This window comes from Phyllobates terribilis, unplaced genomic scaffold (assembly GCF_046119375.1).
Source record: "Phyllobates terribilis strain yellow unplaced genomic scaffold, ASM4611937v1 Scaffold_9__5_contigs__length_417890890, whole genome shotgun sequence".
NCBI classification, from domain to species: domain Eukaryota; kingdom Metazoa; phylum Chordata; class Amphibia; order Anura; family Dendrobatidae; genus Phyllobates; species Phyllobates terribilis.
The window spans coordinates 150,349,994-150,368,816 of NW_027362769.1; the positions used below are offsets into that span (position 1 = coordinate 150,349,994).

An 18,823-nucleotide genomic window follows, 5' to 3' on the forward strand; every position below is an offset into this window, starting at 1 on the left:
TTTTCACTTGCAGGGGCGCTTCTGTCAGATGCAGAACACACACACCACCTTTCTCTTTGGCTCCAGCCAGACAGTAAACAACTTCCCCACAATCCCCCTGGGGCTCAGCTAAAACACTCCCCCTTCTCCTGTGACTGTGTTAATCCCTCTAGTTGCTGAGTTGCTGGATACCTCTGGAGCACAACACTTCCTGTGTCAAGCGCTTGTGTTACTTCTAATAGTTGCTGAATGCTGTTAAAGCAACAGCACTACTTCTGCATGTCACAGTGAGAACATTCTAAAAACTGCACCCCTCAAGGTGCTCAAAACCACATCCAAGAAGTGTATTAACCCTTCAGGTGCTTCACAGGAATTAATGGAATGTGGAAGGAAAAAATAAACATTTAACTTTTTTTTCACAAACATTTTACTTTACACCAATTTTTTTACTTTCACAAGGGTAACAGGAGAAAATATATCCCAAAATTTGTTGCGCAATTTCTCCTGAGCACACAGATACTCAATATGTGGGGGAAAACCACTGTTTGGGCGCATGGCAGAGCTCAGAAAGAAAGGAGCGCCATTTGACTTTTTAAATGTAAAATTTTCTGGCATAATTAGCGGATGCCATGTCACATTTTGATAGCTCCTTATGTGCCTGGAAACCCCCCACAAGTGATACCATTTTGGAAACAAGACCTCTCAGGGAAATTATCTAGATGTGTGGTGAGCACCTTGAACCCCCAGGTGCTTCACAGAAGTTTATAATGTTAAACCGTGAAAAAAAAAAAAGAAAAATCACCAATGTGATTTCCCATCTGATGTGCCATGTCACATTGGTAGAGCCCCTGAGGTGTCAGGTCAGCAACACCCCCCATAAGTGACCTCATTTTACAAACTACACCTCTCAATGAATTCACCTAGAGGTGCAGTGATCACATTGACACCACAGGTGTGTCACAGCATTTTATACCATTGGGCAGTGAAGAAAAAAATAATTAAATTTTTACCACCAAAATTTTGCTTTAGCCCCACATTTTACATTTTCACACTGGAAAATGGATACAAATGGCACCAAAATTTGTCCCACAATTTCTGCTGAATGTAGAAATTCCCTATATGTGGCTTTACAGTACTGCTTAGCCACACGACAAGACTCGGTAGGGATGGAGCGCCATTTGCCTTTTGGAGCACAGATTTTCCTAGAACAGTATGCAAACTCTATATACAAAGCCCTTACGTGCTAGAAGAGCAGAATCCCCTCTAGAGACCTCATTTTGGAAATTATACCTCTTTGTGAATTTATATACTGGTGTAGTGACGATTTTGACTCCATGGGTGTTTTCCAGAAACAAGCAGCAGCGTAAGGTTGTTGAGTGAGAATTGCAAACTGCCATTGTAGTGACCAGTACATTGTAGTGACCATTACATTATGCTCAGCTCGTACTTCTGGAGACATGCACCCTTATATTAGGCGGGCTCTCATCACTACAAAAATGCCAAACATGTGGACGCTAAATGTGGTTAGACACACTGGGGCTCAAAAGGGAGCATTAGGATTTGGGAGAGCAGATTTTGCTGGATTTCTTTTGGAGGGCGAGGTGCCATTTCACTTTTCTAGAGTCTTTGTGCTACTAGTAAAATGGAAGGCCCCTATATTTCCGTTAACAGATCACGGACCTGAGTGGGGGCGTTTTTTGGAAATGGAATTGAAGATTTTATTGGGAACATTTTACATAATATTTGGGATCACATTTATTCAGCATTCTACACTGAGCACTTTTATCGGGTTTCCATCTAAATCTCCGAGTGACGTGATTCAGATGAAACCCCAGAGGGATCCATTCACTATAATAAGGCAACAAAGTTACTCTGGACTCCGTTTGGCCTCTGTTCAGCGGTGTCCTTCTTTTTAGACGTGCACAAAATTGTGGCCGACTGAGCTTTTATGCACTCCTAAAAAGACGGACACTGTCGGATTACAGGTCCTACCGCGTCCAGTGTCCCCATCTGCCTCATTATAGGGAATCTTCCACCGAGGGTTCCGCCTGAATCACGTATTTCAGAGATTTACATGGAAGCCCCAGATAAATGTGTGCCGAGTCATACTTCGATCTTTGGGAGGCAGAATGAACAAATCAACAGCATGTGAAGAATTGGTTTTATTTTTTTTCGCCGTTCCACGAGCGGTATAAGTGATTTGGCGACTTTATTCTTCGGGTCGGTGCGATTACAGCAATACCAGATTTATATTGGGTTTTTATGTTTGCCAGCTGTCACACACTAAAAGATGCTTTTAATTGTAAAAAAAAGTTTTTGCATCGCCATATTTTGATACCTATAATTTTTCTATATTTCAGCCAACAGAGTCATGTGAGGGCTTGTTTTTTGCGGGACGAGTTGATGTTTTTATTGGTACCATGTTTTATTTTACTTTTTGTTCGATGGTATGATGATAAAGCATAGTTTTTGGCCTCGATTTCATTTATTTCTTTTTACAGTGTTCATTGAAGGGGTTAACTAGTGGGTCTGTTTTATAGGTTGGATCGTTCTGTATGCGGCAATACCAAATATGTGTACTTTTTTTTTTTTTTTACACAGATAAATGTATTTATTGGATTAACATTTTTTTCTTTTTTTTGTTCTTTATTCTGTGATTTATTTTAGATATTTTTATTAAAGTTTTTTTTACAAAAAAAAGCTCTCAAAAGAAACCCTATTCATTTCTATGGAAACACTACTTGCTGGTCATATGTTCAGTATGTTCAGGCATTTGAGCTTTTTTTTAAACATTTCAGGTTTTCAAAAACGCTAAGTTTTTATAAAAGTGGCATGTCCATTCTTCAAGTGGTTTCTCCTAGGAAGACACTCGATACTTACAAGTCAACAGGAAGAATAAAAAAATACCCGGAAGATACTTTGGCTTCTTTTTGAGTGTTTTGCCAGCATTTTCACTTGAGGGCTCATACCCATCATCATAAAAAAAAAAGGTCCGATATTGTTTTTGAAAAGTTGGACGAGTGGCATGCAAGTGACATGCGATTTTCATCCGAGTGCAATCTGATTTTTAGCAGCTAGCATCCGATTGACATCTGAATCACATGCAAATGCAATCCGTATGCAATGCGATTTTAACATGAGATTTTACATAGAGGAATTCTTTGTCATTTAAATCTAGATTTCCAAGGAAAAATTCTTCAATACACACATATATGTAAATATATTTATAGATAGATATATGTGAGTGACATATATATGGTAATCAGTGCTTTGCGTGTGTAGCTTACTGTACATGTAATTTACTAATAAATAATTCAATTTCTGCAAAAAATGGATTGTGATCCCAGTAAATTTTATTAACCAGCATAGGGAAAGCAGGCAGCTGGGGCTGATTTTTATAGCCAAGGAAGGGAATAATACCCATGGAGTTTCCCAAGCTATTAATATCACATCACAGCTGTATACTTTGCCTTCACTGGTTATTAAAATGGGGAACTCCCAAAAAAGAATGATATGGCGTTCCCCTATAATTAATAATCAACAAAAGTTAGGCAGACAGCTGCGGGCTGATATTAATAGGCTAGGAAAGGGCCATGTGTATTGGCCCCCTCCCAGACTAAAAACATGAGCTCTCAGCCGCCCCATAAAAGGCACATCCATAAGATGCGCCAATTCTGGCGCTTAGCCTCCGCTCTTCCCACTTGCCCTGGTGCAGTGGCAAGTGTGGCAATAGGGTTTGGGTTGATGTCAGCTTTGTATTGGCAGCTGACATCAAGCCCAGGAGTTAGTAAATGTATAGGCATCTATAAGACGCCCCCATTACTAACTCCATAATCAAATTGTAAATAAAAAACACCCAGAGTAAAGTCCTTTGAAATAATTAGACAGATTCATTTATTTAATTAAAAATAAAAAAAACACTTATACTCACCTTAATGTCCAATCCATTGAAACCCATGTCCCCTGTAAAAAATCAAAATAATAAAGCAATATAATCCTCACCTGTCCCCGATGTGAAGATAATCTTCCAAAGTCCATGTCCCCTGTAAAAAAGTTTAAAAAAATAAACAACCATATTCCTCACCTCTCCAACGAGAAGATAATAATCCATTTGTCCATACACTACTCTAGCTTTGCTACATCTACTTGGCACGCTGAACGCTGGCCTGATGCAAACATTGGCGAGTCTCATCTGATATACGCTGGAAACCGCAGCATGCTGCTATTTTTTTCTCAGTCCGATCTGAGAAAAAAAATTGCAGATGAGCAGGCAATCATAGAATAACATTAGTCAGAGTGCAATCCGATTTTTTATCAGATTGCACTCATTCGTTTTTCTCGCAGATGAGAATGAGCCCTAAAACAAATTATAGTTTTTTTTTATTATTATTATTTATTTATATAGCGCCATTGATTCCATGGTGTTGTACAAGTTATGATCTGCAACAAGAACTAAGGAAAGAAGGGGAAAGCTTTCTCTACAGTAAGACTAAGCTGAATCCCTACGATGTAGCGGGCTGCCTGTTCCTAGCGAACAGACCCGCCTAAGTCCTAGGCTAGTCTGAACGAAGACCTATAGAATAAAGGGAGGGGTCCCTAAAATAACTAAGGACTGGAACAAAAACAGATACCTCCTGAACAGAGAAAGTTGTTGCAGAAAACAAAAGATAAACTGACAAAAGGTACTAGAGGTCCCAAGGGACCAAGCGAACTGAGAGACATAGGCACCGAAGCACCTGGCTAGAGAAACAGTCAAACAACACTGAAGTCCAGCACAGCCAAAAAGGCAGATGGTCACGTGACCGCAAAACACAAGATGGAAAAAACAAACAGGAGGGTTCTAACAGTACATAAGGAGGGGTTACATACCAAATACAGATATCACTTACAGTAAAACTAACAATGATATACTGGTAAGAGGGAAGAGGACCCTGCCCTTGCGGGCTTACATTCTACAGGAACAGGGAAGGAGACAGTAGGTTGGGGGGGGGGGTTATTTATTGCTTGAAGGGAATATGTCACCAGGGTTTTGCTATGTAATCTGAGAGCAGCATGATGTAGGGGTCAGAGAGCCTGATTCCAGCAATGTATCACTTAGTGGTCTGTATGCTGTCATTTTGATATAATCACGGTTTTCTCTGCTGCAGATCTAGCAGTTCTCTGAATGCTGAGTTCTGTTTAACTCCACCCACACCACTGATTGGCAGCTTCCTGTGCACACTGTACATTGATTGGCGGGTTTACACAGAGTAGGAGGACTAGGTGGCACGAATCACCTAGTTCTGTGGTGATAATCTCCTGCTGTTAAAACACTGATTTTATTGAAACAACAGCACACAGCCCAGTAAGTGACGTATCGCTGGAATCAGGCTCTCTGTCCCTACATCATGCTGCTCCCAGTTTACATAGTAAAACCCTGGTGACAAATGCATTTAATAGAAGAATGTCCGAAAATAGCTAAAAAAAATTACAAAAACAAAACCGCTCCCTCAAAATCCATTCACAGAAAACATCAACAAATAAAAAAATATATATATATATATTTTTTTAATAGGATTAAAAAAAAAAGAAAAAAAAAGGTAGAAAGAAAACCTATAGTGTGAATATACCCTTAGGATATATGGACATGGAATATTTTGAGGAGTTTTTTTTTAAACGTGTATGCTTTAAAAAAAACATTAAAAAATCCCTGAAAAACTTTTCCTATTTATTTATATAGTAAAACCACTTTGTTGTTCATATCTTCAATGATTTAAGGATTTGTTTTTGATTAAAGTTTTGAAAAATATCTGGTGGAAAAAAGAAATGGCGTGTCACTTTTTTGAAGCAACTTCTGATAGAATCTGCTCTAAACTACCGTAAGCCCTGTACAATCAAAAGGCTGCAAAAGACTCCTACAAAATTCTTAAAAACTCTTCAAAACCTATTCAGTAAAGAAAAAATCTTTCCAAAAACTTGCCAAAAGAAGAGCTTCCTGAAGTGGTTTCCACTTGAAAAATGGGTTGTTTTTAACTGCCTTGAAAAATCCGGTCTGCACATAACCCTATAGTGACTATCGTCACTATGAGCCTAAGTTCACATGACCATATTTCTAGTCTGAGTGCTGTCTGTGAAAAAATGGACAGCACATGTACCAATGTTATACAATGAAGAAAGAAAGCATCTAGCACCAGCAATCTAGTAAAAGCCCAAAATGGCTTTATGGAATTATCCACATAAGATGAAACAGACACAGGTACAGTAAGGCTATGTTCACACATGTTGGTGTTTTTTACATCACAAATCTGCAGCAAAACTGATCTCTGGCAGGAAATCAGCTGTGTCAGAAACGCAGGTTTTGCTGCATTTTTGGTGCGCTTTTATATCCTTTTTTTTTGCAGAATTCTGTATCTTGTTCATGCTTAAGTTTCTTTTATGCATGTACATTAAGTTCAGCGAAAAAAAAAAATCTCATTCTGGTTTTGGCATAACAGTGGGGAAGGTTAATTGTTCAGGAATAGTTTAACTAACAAACTCAATGCACTGCCAGTGTGTATGACACTATTTACTTTCACACTATGGGTCTGCCATTCAGTTGCACAGGCATTGTTCAATCTCATAGGTAGCTCAGCTAATGCTTACAATATACACATCACTAATTTAATTAAACACTCCTTATGCAAACTACCATCTCAGTGACCAAGACAAGATGGTAAAAACACAAAAATAAATGTTTCACATACTGTTGTATTTGCTTATTTTCACTAAAAATGCTGCACAACCTGTCTGCACATCATGTTTTTTTCAGCATTTTTCACTACCCATTACTTCCTATGGGCGAAAAAACGCTGAAAAAATGCTGAAAGAAGAGACATGCTCCATTTTCCAGAAAAAAAAACAACATGATGTGTGAACAGAGAATTCTGGTTTCTCATAAACTTTGCTGGTACTGCAAAACACAGCTGAAAATTTGCATAAAAATCTGCAGCAAAAAACGCTGAAGAACCCAGCATGTGTGAACATAGCCTAACAGACGCGTTTCGGATCAGTTGTGATCCTTAATCATTACTTGGCAGCCATCATCAGCCTCTAACAGCCACAGGCAGACCTCTGCTCCACCCGCTGCTGTTAGCGACAGATGATGGCTGAATAATTCAGCCATCATCAGCCGGGAAAGATGCAGGCTCTGCTTGTGAGCCTGCATCAAAGTAAGTGATCCAACATAAGACGTAACTGGATGTCATATGTCAGGAGGGGGTTAAAAGAAGCTCAGCAAGACAGAACATATATTGTGGTAAAGCGACTTGCTCGGCTCTCTGGAGGTAGACACAGGACACACGGTTTGGGTAAACTTCCTGCGGGTTTATTGTGTGGCATAAACTCCAGCCGCGTCCCATAAAAATAAACAGTCCCTCTCGGGGTTAACGGGAAAAACAAAAGATGAACTATAACAGAGTCATCTAGACTGCAGGGCCTTTGCTGGCTGCAGATAGTCCTGTGAAATTTCAACAACACCAGTCCTCCGGTGTTGCTCTCTGGCATCAGCCACAAATAGCCTGGAGACTTCAATCTCCAGACCACACACTCCACACAGGAAAACAAACTGACTGAACAGTTAAACCCTGTTCAGTCACACACTGAGGGGGAGTTATGGGGAATGACATCCCTCCTATCTCTATGTCATTCCCATAAAACCACACCCTTTAAAAGAGCAAACTCCCAGCACATAACATGCTGGCAAAAATTCAGTAGGTCTTAGTTCACACAGGACAGCATCCTGAGTGACACATACCTCCCCTCGCGTATAATACCAGTGACTCTGTCACAATATGTACAGCAAGTTGTTGTTACACTGCTATGCATACAGGTTTTTTGTGCTTTTTCAGGCGGCTTTCAGGTTCAAACCACCTGAAAAAGACATTTTGTTCCTTGATGCCCTTAGCTTTGTGTTGGGTCTAGTTACCCTCTAAGTTCACATTATGATTTCAGCCATAAACACAAACCAAGACACGGTGCCAAATCTGTCACATTACCGATGCCCAATGGACCCCATTGACACAGTGGGGTGTGTTGGGTTCCGTTGATGTTATTTTGATTCATTACATTTTTTTCCATGAGATATGATGGAGCCTTCGACATAGATATGAACGACAGAGACAAATACATTGACAGATAAATGCGTTAACATTTCAGCTTGAAGAAACATTACTTACCTGTTCCCATTGCCGGGAGACTTATACTCGCCATGTTGGTTTCATCACAGGCTTTAAGAGCTTTCATCACTGAGGCCACAATGTTATGTGATTGTACTTCAATTAGATGAATTATTTTGTGGCACTTCATATTTCCAGGTGAGGTCACAATGTAGCCATCATTGGGGAGTTTAGCTGAAAAAAAACAACACAATTATTTCACAATTGTAAAGCCAAATAAAAAAATATAAACTACATGTGATTTTTTATTTATAGTGATATATTGTCCCCAAACAAAATTCAGGTAGTGCCGGCAGATTATTTTGTATGTGTGGTCGTCCACTGTCAAAATGTTCAATTAGCAATTAAAAATCCTGATATATCTGTTACACACCTGTCCCGGATCTGGCCTTTGCTCCCCTCACCCTGGTCCGCTGGATTCTGTTGTGATCCATGCTTGGGCTTTGCAGATGGACCGGCGTGCTCCCATGTGATCGCCTGCCTGGGCCTATGTAAGCCTCACCAAGACACACACCTGTGTCTTCTTGGTATTAAGACTTGTGTTCTGAGTCCTTAAGAACACTTAAAGCGCACCTGTCAGCAGGTGTCACGGTGTCACGAGTGTGTCAGAAGTGACAGACAGTCGCCCTGCAGTTGGTTGCAGGAGATCTCTACGTTTGGCATCACAAACACCTTCTTATAGGCTTCTAGGACCCAGCGGCTACCTTCCTCTTGCTAATTAACACCCTGACCTTGATGTATAAATACCTGCTGTCTGCTAGAGGGAGGTGCCGGCGATACTCACATTACCCCTTGTGAAGGCTCGGAGCAAGTGCATTACTTCCTCTCTGGAGCTATGAGGACGGGTGTTCATCTCTCTGAAGTTGACTAAGAGCTAAGCTATCTTCCTTTTTCGTTCCCCCTTGTTGTCTTTAGTTGTCAGTGGGATTCGACTAGCGCTTATCCCCCTTCCTTCCCTAGCCGGGGCCAAACACCAGGGAAAGACAGGCCGAGGTTCACGTGCGGCGATTGGTGAAGAACCAATATAGGGACGTTAGTGGAGACAGGGTGATATTAGATCAGCGTAGGAGGTCTCCACTTCCCCCTTTCCCTAGTGTCTGGGCTCCCTTTCCCTCTTCCCTTTATGTTGCACTAAGTCTTTCCCACACCTTGCGTGACAGCAGGATTGTGCTTAGTAAACTACATACACTGTCAGGTGGGTGACATTACACTGAGTAAAATGATACCTTTGATGATGCAATCCGTTCACTGGTTCTTTTATAATCTTTAGTTTCAGTTATGCCATAATAATATGTATGTGCTCTGGTGCTCTGCTTCTGTATTCATGTATTCCTATCTCTGGCCTCTGACAGGACACTGTGCTTTCAGTGACCTGCCTACTGTTTTAAATATTGCCTGTGTAATTTCTCTACCCATGTGAAATTTACATGTCCCAAAATGGCTACCTGTCACCCGCCCATGTACAGTAGCATTTCTCGATTGCCGAGATGCTACTGCGCATGCGTGGTGCCATATTGCTGCACCGACATTGTTTTTCCAAAAGCAAAATGGAGCCCACGCGTGCGCAGTAGCATCTCTCGGCAACCTAAAGATGCTACTGCGCATGCTCGGGCGTTGGCGGCCATTTTGGGACATGTAAATTTCACATGGGCAGAGAAATTACACAGGCAATATTTAAAATAATAGGCAGGTCACTGAAAGCAAAATGACCTGTCAGAGGCCAGAGATAGGAATACATAAATACATAATGAGAGCACCAGAGCACATGCATATCATTATGGCGGAACTGAAAGTAAAGATTATAAAAGAACCATTGGACGGATTTCATTATCAAAGGTATCATTTTACTCAGTGTAATGTCACCCACCTGACAGTGTAGTTTACTAAGCACAATCCTGCTGACAGGTGCACTGTAAGTGTTCTGAGTCTGTCTGCCTGCGACTTCCAGTATCTCTGCTACCTGTCTGCAGCTTCTAGTACCTCTGCTACCTGTCCTGCGGTCTCCAGGACGTCTCCTGTGTGCCTGCGGCTTCCAGGACCACTGCTGTCTGCGAAATCCAGGACATCACCTGTCTGCCTGCGGCTTCCAGTACCTCTGCTATCTGTCTGCAGCTTCCAGTACATTTGCTACTCATTACCCTTGTGCCTCACCTGCCTGCTGCACCAGTGCCCATGGCAAGTGTTCCCAACCAGACCTTGAGCTTGGAGCATTGACCTCACCAGGTGAGCCTAACACCATCTCTTGATATATACTGCACTATGCCAGCACCACTGTCAGATTGAGCTGACATTGCTATCAGAATTGCAGTGAAAGTGGCAACACAATGGACCACCACATAAATAATTTTTATTTCACACAACACTAAAAAGTAGCAATTAGTGAGGAGCAAGCACTAAAATACTCCGGTGCTCGTTGCTCAGGTCAAGCAAATCGTAATGCTCGAGTGCTTGACCCGAGCAACGAGCCCAATGTAAATCAATGAGAAACTCGAGCATTTTTCCGGCGCCCCCCCTCGAAGGTCTGCAGGGGGCCTAAAAATTGCCCAAATCGATGGGAACAGTGTTTAAATGACATGGGAACAGCATGGGGAAGACCCCTGGAAGCATCTCTGACTCCCAGGTCACTGCTGTTAACAATGTTGTCAGAGTATTACGCCATTTTTACAGATTCATAATAAAACATACAAAAAGGAAACCAAAATGGATTTTCCTGGAAAAATGTTAAGGGACATTCTTTCCAGGGTAATGACTTGTATATAAGTCAAAATAAATGACCAAAACCAAAAAATGCTTCTCCACACCTTGGGCTATGTATGTACACGCGTAGCGGTTTTGATGCATTTTTGCACTTTTGCATTGCTTTCAACGGTGCAAAATACATTCACTGGTAAATGTCATTTTGGTATTTTACTATCTTATCTGGCCATGTGGTGTGTGAGACACATTCAGACACATCCTGTTTCATTTATGAAGGAGGGACTCTGAAAGTCACAAAGCCTATTTTTATAGGGCCATCAGGTGGCCCTTACTATTGTTAGGAGCAGGTTCCCTATACTGTTATTGAGTATGCAGTGAGTGCAAGGCCTGCCCAAAATTTGGAAAAACCCCAGTATCCCTTTGAAGAGACATACAGGAGGGTCTCATTTAAAAAAAAATTCCCATTATTAAGGAGTGGGTCTCCTATACTGTTATTGTGTATGTAGTGACTGCAAGGCCTGCTCAAAATTTGGAAAAAACCCAATACACCTTTGAAGATACATAGAGGAGCGCCTCAGTAAAAAAAATGTTCCCATTATTAAGGAGCGGGTCTCCTATACTGTTATTGCGTATGTAGTGACTGCAAGGCCTGCCCAAAATTTGGAAAAACCCAAATGGTGTATGCTGTGACTGCAAGGGCTGCAAAAAAATTTGGACACACCCCAATACCCCTTTGAAGAGACATACAGGAGGGCCTCAGTAAAAAAAAAATTCCCATTATAAAGGAGTGGGTCTCTTATAGTGGTAATGCCCATGAAGTGACTGCAAGGGCTGCCCAAAAATTGGACGCACTCTAATACCTCTTTGAAGAGACGTAGAGGAGATTCTGATTAAAAAATTGTTACCATTGTTAAGGAGTGGGTCTCCTATACTGGTAATACCCATTCACTAAGTGCATGGGCTGAAAAACATTTACCCCTGGGGGGTATACATGAACATACTGTGTAACATACAGAATGTTAGAGGTAGGCCTCTAAAAAAAATTTCCTACAGGCATCATAAACACCCCTAAAAAAATGATGTGCATGTTGCATCACGGTCACCCTGATGATATGGTGGTGGAGGGTGAGGAGAAGGAGGAGGACAACAGAAAATAGACAAAATCAGGAAGCGTATACTCATATCTGGGTGTGAAGAGGTGCATGGGAATAGACCCCCCCAAAAACCCACTGGATTTTACTTTATGTTCCGCTGCTATCATCCGGTGGTGTTGAGAAGTCTGGCCTAATCCAGCCCTTGTTCATTTTTATAAGAGTCAGCCTGTCAGCATTTTCAGTTGACAGGCAGATGCGTCTATTAGTTATAATGCCCCCGACGGCACTAAAAACCCGCTCTGACAAAACGCTAGCGGCAGGGCAGGCCAGGACCTCCAAGGCATAGAGAGCCAGTTCTTGCTACGTGTCCAGCTTGGATACCCAATAATTATAAGTCACAGAGAAATCACGGAGGACGTTGGTATGGTCAGCAAGGTACTCCTGCAGCATCTTCCAAAACTTTTCCCTCCTTGTCAGACTACCCCGTGCATCAGGGCCTGAGCGCTGGGAGGATCTGAGAAAACTGTCCCACATCTTTGACAGTGTTGACAGTGATCCCCTGCCTCTGCTGCGTCGTATTTGTGTCAGTAATTACTGTGGGCCAAAATGCGTACAACGCTAGGGTCATGAGAAAGCTAGAGGAATATAAAGTCAGCCTGTGAGCCTGACCGGTAACAGCCAAGTCTTCCCTGTCCTGACCAAGAGGACGACTGTCCATGCTCTCCTCCTCATCCTCCTCCTCGTTCTCCCTTTCCTCAGGCCATCCACACTGAACAGACGGTATGACAGTTGTGTGGGTAGTGCCATCTGTAGAGCAGGAAAACAGTTCCTGCTCCTCCTCCTCTTCCTCATTATCACCCAATCCACGTTGGGATGAGATGAGGCTGGGCTGAGTGGCATCACCCTGTATGGTTCCTTTCTCCATCTCATCGTGCTAGGCCTGCAATGCCTCCTCTTTAATTGTGAGCAGCGAGCGTTTCAGAAGACAGAGAAGCGGGATGGTGATACTAATTATGGCGTCATCACCGCTCACCATCTTGGTGGAGTCCTCAAAGTTTTGGAGGACGGCACAGATGTCTGACATCCATGCCCACTCATCAGTTCTTACGTACGGAGGCTGACCTCAAAACAGGCGTGTTGAATCTGGGACTCAACAACTGCTGCTGCTCACAAATCCTTCCCAACATCTGCAACATTAATTTCGAATGCGTGGCGACATTGCACACCAGTCAATGAGCGGGAAGCTGCAAACGCTGCGGAAGCACGGCGAGGGCGGTGGAAGCTGTAGGTGACGTTCGAAAATGGTCACACACGCGGTGTACTTTGACAAGCAGCTCAGGCAGATCCGGGGAGTTTTTGAGAAACTGCTGAACAAGTAGGTTGAACACATGGGCCAGGCATGGTAGATGTGTGAGGTTGCCTAGCTTCAGAGTCACCACCAGGTTCCGGCCATTGTCACACACGACCATACCTGGCTGTAGGTTCAGCAGTGACAGCCACAGATCTGCCTGCTCTGTTACAGCTGTCAACAACTCTTCAGAGGTGTGCGGTTTGTCTCCTAAGCATATTAGGTTCAGCAGTGCCTGTTCCGCTTGGCCGAGGCAGTGCAGCAGTGCTTCCAGATTCCAGGTGATGTAGTCATTTCGGAGATGGAGGCTGAGGAGGAGGAGGTGCAGGAGCTGTAGAATGTGGGGGCAACCCTGATTGACCCAGGGCCTGCAATCCTCGGCATCGGGAGGACGTGTTCCGTCCCAGGGTCCTGCCTTCCACTATATTAACCTAGTGTGCCGTCAGCGAGATGTACCATCTCCCTGGCCACAAGCGCTTGTCCACGTGTCTATGGTTAGGTGGACCTTCCCAGTAACTGCGTTGTTGAGGGCACGGCTAATGTTCAGGAACACGTGCTTGCGTAATGCGGGGACGGCACACCAGGAGAAATAGTGGCGGCTGGGGACCGAGTACCGAGGGACAGCTGTCGCCATCAGATTGTGGAAAGATTCCGTCTCCACGAGCCTAAATGGCAACATTTCAAGTGCAAACATTCAAGAAATGTGTGAGTCTAGTGCTGTGGCTTGTAGGTGGTTGGCTGTGTATTTGCGCTTGTGTTCAAAGGACTGGGGTAGAGACAACTGAACGCTGCACTGGGACAAGAACGTGGACGCTGACGGTGATGGTTGCAAGTGTGCAATGACAGGTGCAGGGCAGGAGGCATCTTCGCCTGTGCCATGGACAGAGAATTGGCATGCACGCACAACAGCGGAACGGCAATGATGTCACCTACAGACACTGTTTCTGGACCCTGGCATTCGGCCCAACTAGTCGGGTGCTTTGTTCTCATGTGCCTGAGCATGCTGGTGGTGGTCAGGCTGGTAGTTTTGCTGCCCCTGCTGATGCTGGCATGGCAGAGGGTGCAAATGGCCTTTTTGGGGTTATCTGGACATTCTTTTAAAAAGAACCAGACTCTGGAAGACCTAACAGTTGGACTGGCAACTTTCCTGATGTTGCTGTTCTGGGGAACATTTGCCTGCCTTGTGTCTGTGGCCACCCCACTGCTTGTTCCTGCCTGTTGTGGTGCTACACCTCCCTCCCCCTGTGTGCTGCTGTCCTTGCTATGCATGTCACCTTGGCAGGTTGGGTCAGTGACTTCATCGTCCATCACCTCATCTTCCACATATGCACCCTGGTCCTCCTCCTGACTTGGTGGCAATTGTGTCTAATCATCATCATCATCAACATCCACCTCTTGGGACAGTAACTGCACTTTCCCACCGTCGCCTTCATGTGACCGTGGCTCCTCAAATATTTGGACATCGCTAGATGCGATCTCCTCTTGACCCGCTTGAAGCGGGCCGGGCGAGAGGCCCTAATCTATAAATGGGAAAGTGAACAGCTCTTCGGAGTGTCCAAGTGTGGGATCAGTTGTCTCCGGGCACTCGGCATGGTGGGAGGAAGGAGGATAAGGGTGAGAAATATGTGGGCCAGACTCACGGCTACTGAGACTTGACCGTGTAGAAGACAGGGTGGTGGTGGTGACAAACTGACTTGAAGCATTATCTGCTATCCAACCAACAACCTTTTCACACTGCTCTGGCTTCAAGAGTGGTGTTACGCGACCCCCTAGTAATTGGGAAAGGAATGTATTTCGACATGATGTGGGTGTTTGTTGTGCTCCCTCAACAGGCACAGTTTCATCTTGCCCACGGCCTCAGCCTCTGCGTGCACCATCACCATCACGTCCACTGCCCTGTCCCTTGCCATGCGCCTTTTTACGATTTTAAATGGAGTATAATATTTGGCCTGCTCCAAAAAATATTAAATCCTATAAAAAATGGAACGTTACACAAATATCAAATAAATTTCATATTTATTAAACAAGAAACCAAATATATCTCACAAAAAAAGTTTGGAGGGGAATACACAATTAAAAAAGACTGGATGATAGGTATAATTCTTCCTAAAAATAACCATTTCTACACCAATTAAATTAAATCGAATGGCGGACCAATATACCCGTAAAAATGCTACAGTGCAATTAATCAATATAAAGTGAACAGATTGATATCAACATGGTCATATATACACATGAAAAGTGCTAGTGCTTATATCTGTAAACAAAATATGGGTGACGCGCCCCTGGGCCTGAGTCGCGCTGCGTTGCGCACGCGGGAGCCTACCCGGAGCCGGATCAGATGGGGGTAGTAGTCTCGTGGCGATGACCCGGTCCGTGCCCAGGGAGTCAGACTAAGTGGCAGTCTATTAGCAGTAGATGGTGGATGACTACGCCACCCGTTGAATGCAGCTATGGAGCTGCCGCTGCAGGGCAGACCGCTGAGGCCGGTGGAAGGATGGTGCAGCGTGGATGGTATAACCCCCAACGGGAGGGGTATGGCCTCAGGGCAGCCGACGTGGATGACGGGGGTAGCAGGAACCACTCAGAGACGATGCGGTGTAGTTCAGGGTCTTTACTGGTGACAAAGATAGACCCTCCCGGAGTACTTGCTAGCAATCGGGGCCTGGTCAGTCCTTGAGCAGATGGGATCTCCCCTGGCCAGGCGGAGTTGTAGGCCTTCCCAACTAACTGTACTCTTCTGGCTACCTTGCTAGAGGCGGGTAAAAGTAGCCCACGTCCCTGAGTGTACCGTGTGGTGCTCACTCGTATGGCCGGTGACTCGGGGCCTTCTAATGGCTTCCGCTCCACGATGGCGGTGCTGGTCCCACGCGTGTGACCGTGCCTTCGGGTTTCTGGGCCAGAGGACCTGCAATCCCCTGCCGGTCGGTTTCTGCTGCTGGGTAGAGATTAGTCCCCACAGCCTCGGACTCCGGGTCCGGTAAGAAATCTTCTCAGTCAGGGCGAGCTCTGCAGCTGCCAGCCCCTGACTCCTTGTAACACTGCTCCCACAGAGCTCCTGATGTTCTGTTCCTATATTTGCTTCTTTTCTCTGTCTCTACTCACTAACCCTGCCTCAGCCCTAGGTTTATATAGGGGAAGTTCTTCCCCTCCCAGGACTGGGCAGGAGGTGTGGCATGCATAGGATTCCTGACCAACAGACCTCCCACCTGCTCTCAGACGTAATATCTCTATCACTGTGGCAACCAGACCCCTGGGGTGTCACATTCCCCCCTAGTGAAATTTAGTACTCCGGGACTAAACATATTTTTGGAAAAACATAACAAGGTATAACAATAACAATACAATAAAGAAACACATAAAGGTGGTCACGGCATGTCCGTAACCGGGTGCAGTCTTTGAAGAAAGCAAGGTGTCCATTTCACCAAAACAGGGAGACGTAACCAGGTAGGGGTCTGTCCTGCCCCGAGTCCTTAACAGTCTTTAGTCCGTCCTGGGTTACGCTCCAACTATGTACAAAGGATTCCCGGTAAATCCACCAAAGACTCCTATAAACAACTAGAAACACATAATTATACACAAACAACAATAAACAGGTAACCACAAATAAAACAATTTATACATTTCAAATCCTCCAACGTGCGGGTAACTGGCCTCTAGTGGCCCTAGTGGACCTACGGAGCTGACTGTCTAGCCCTGAACTACAGGGTGTAGGAGCTGTCAAGGGTAAACTGGGCAGCTGTCTACCGGCTCTTTGGCTCACTAGGGGTACGGCAGGCTCACTATAAGCAGAGGGTTGATCCTCCTGTTCTGCTTGTGTGGAGTCTTCTGCCTCCTGGACCGGCTGCTCTTCCAGCTCTACCTGTCGCTCCGTAGGTGCTTGGGATGCTGGTTGGAGGAAGGTGAGTACGGGTACCACAACTGCGCCATTGACTTGAGACCAAGACCGAGGGAAGTCTCCGAGCACAGCACTAACCATGTCTTCCCTTTCCTCTACGGGTCGAGGGTCTTCTTGTTCCTCTTCAGGGTTCCGTAGCTGTTCGGGACACTTCTTCAGGTGATCCCGGGATACAATGGTTGTGATTTCCCCTCCGTCTTTACTGATGGTACAGACCTTTAGGTTGTCGTGGCTTGAGGGCAGTACGGTGTACGGGTCCTTCTCCCACTGGTCGTCCAACTTGTGGAGCCGTCTTTTTCTCTTCAAGACCTGCTCTCCGGGTACCAGGGGAACAGCGGGAGCATACTGGTTGTAAGTTTTCTCTTGTCTTTCCCTAGCCTGACAGAGACTTCGCTCCACGCTCTCCTGTACTCTCCGGTACTGCTGCTGCCTCTCTGTGTCCCAGTCTGCTTCTGGTGAAGTGTCCTCGGGTGTCAGGACTCCCATTTCCAGGTCAACAGGTAACTTACCAGGTCTCGCCCTCATTAGGTAAGCCGGGGTACAGTTGGTGGAACCTACCGGGATGTGGTTGTATAGGTCCACCAGATCGGGCAGCTTCTCAGGCCACAGACCGCGTTCTTCCAGGGGCAACGTTTTCAGAAGATCCATTACCACCTGGTTCATTTTCTCACAAAGTCCATTAGTTTGCGGATGATAGGGTGTCGTCCTTATCTTCCGGCAGCCATACAGAGTGCAGAATTCTTGGAAGACCTCCGCTTCAAAGGCAGGTCCCTGGTCTGTCAACACTTGGTCCGGGTACCCGTGTGGACGGCAGAAATGCTGCTGGAAGGCTCTAGCTGCTGTTCGAGCTGTTAAGTCCTTGACGGGGACGACAACCAAGAACCGGGAGTAGTGATCCACGATGGTTAGTGCGTAGACGTAGCCACTTCTGCTTGGGGTCAGTTTTACATGATCCAAGGCTACCAGTTCCAACGGCTGCTGGGTGACGATGGACTGCAGGGGAGTCTTCTGGCTGGCACGGTCCTTCCTTCTTAGGTTGCACGGGCCACAGTCACTGCACCACCTCTCGATGGTTCCCCTCATGCCTACCCAGTGGAACCGCTCGCGCAGCAGGAACTCCAGCTTCTTCCATCCGAAGTGTCCAGCCCCGTCGTGGTATGCCTCCATCACCATGGCTGCGTCTCTTCGTGGCACCACTACTTGCCAGATTAGTTCATGCGTCCGGGAGTTAACTATTCTGCGGCACAACTTCCCCTTGTAAAGGAACAGTCTACTCTTTTCTGCCCACAGTTGCTTGGCTTCCTCCGGAGCGTCTGGGTCAAGGCGAGCCTCTGGCCGAGTCAGCATCTCCTTCACCAGCCGGACGGCAGGGTCACTGTCCTGCGTTTCCGCCCAGTTGTAGTGAGGTAAGGGGTTAAGCGTAGCGCCTTGCTTACTCCTTACCCGATGGGAATACTGGATAGTCCCATGACGGTGAAACGCGGGGAGTTCGACTTCTTCCAGTCCCTCTGGATCTTCTCCTACGTCCGGTAGGTTTGGCATCCTGGACAGGGCGTCCGCGTTGGTATTGGAGCGTCCTGCCCGGTATTTGATGGTGAACTCGTAGTTGGACAGG

At 45.2% G+C, this 18,823-nt stretch overlaps 1 protein-coding gene across 1 annotated transcript in view; it reads right to left on the reverse strand.

Annotated features, from left to right (window-relative positions):
- The window catches only part of LOC141160886 (protein mono-ADP-ribosyltransferase PARP15-like), a 148,726-nt gene that overhangs the window by 78,875 nt on the left and 51,028 nt on the right, over nucleotides 1-18,823 (reverse strand). The window contains exon 5 of the mRNA XM_073645689.1: nucleotides 8,172-8,345. Within this exon, the coding sequence (XP_073501790.1) occupies nucleotides 8,172-8,345 (174 nt within the window). The remainder of the gene's footprint in view (nucleotides 1-8,171; nucleotides 8,346-18,823) is intronic.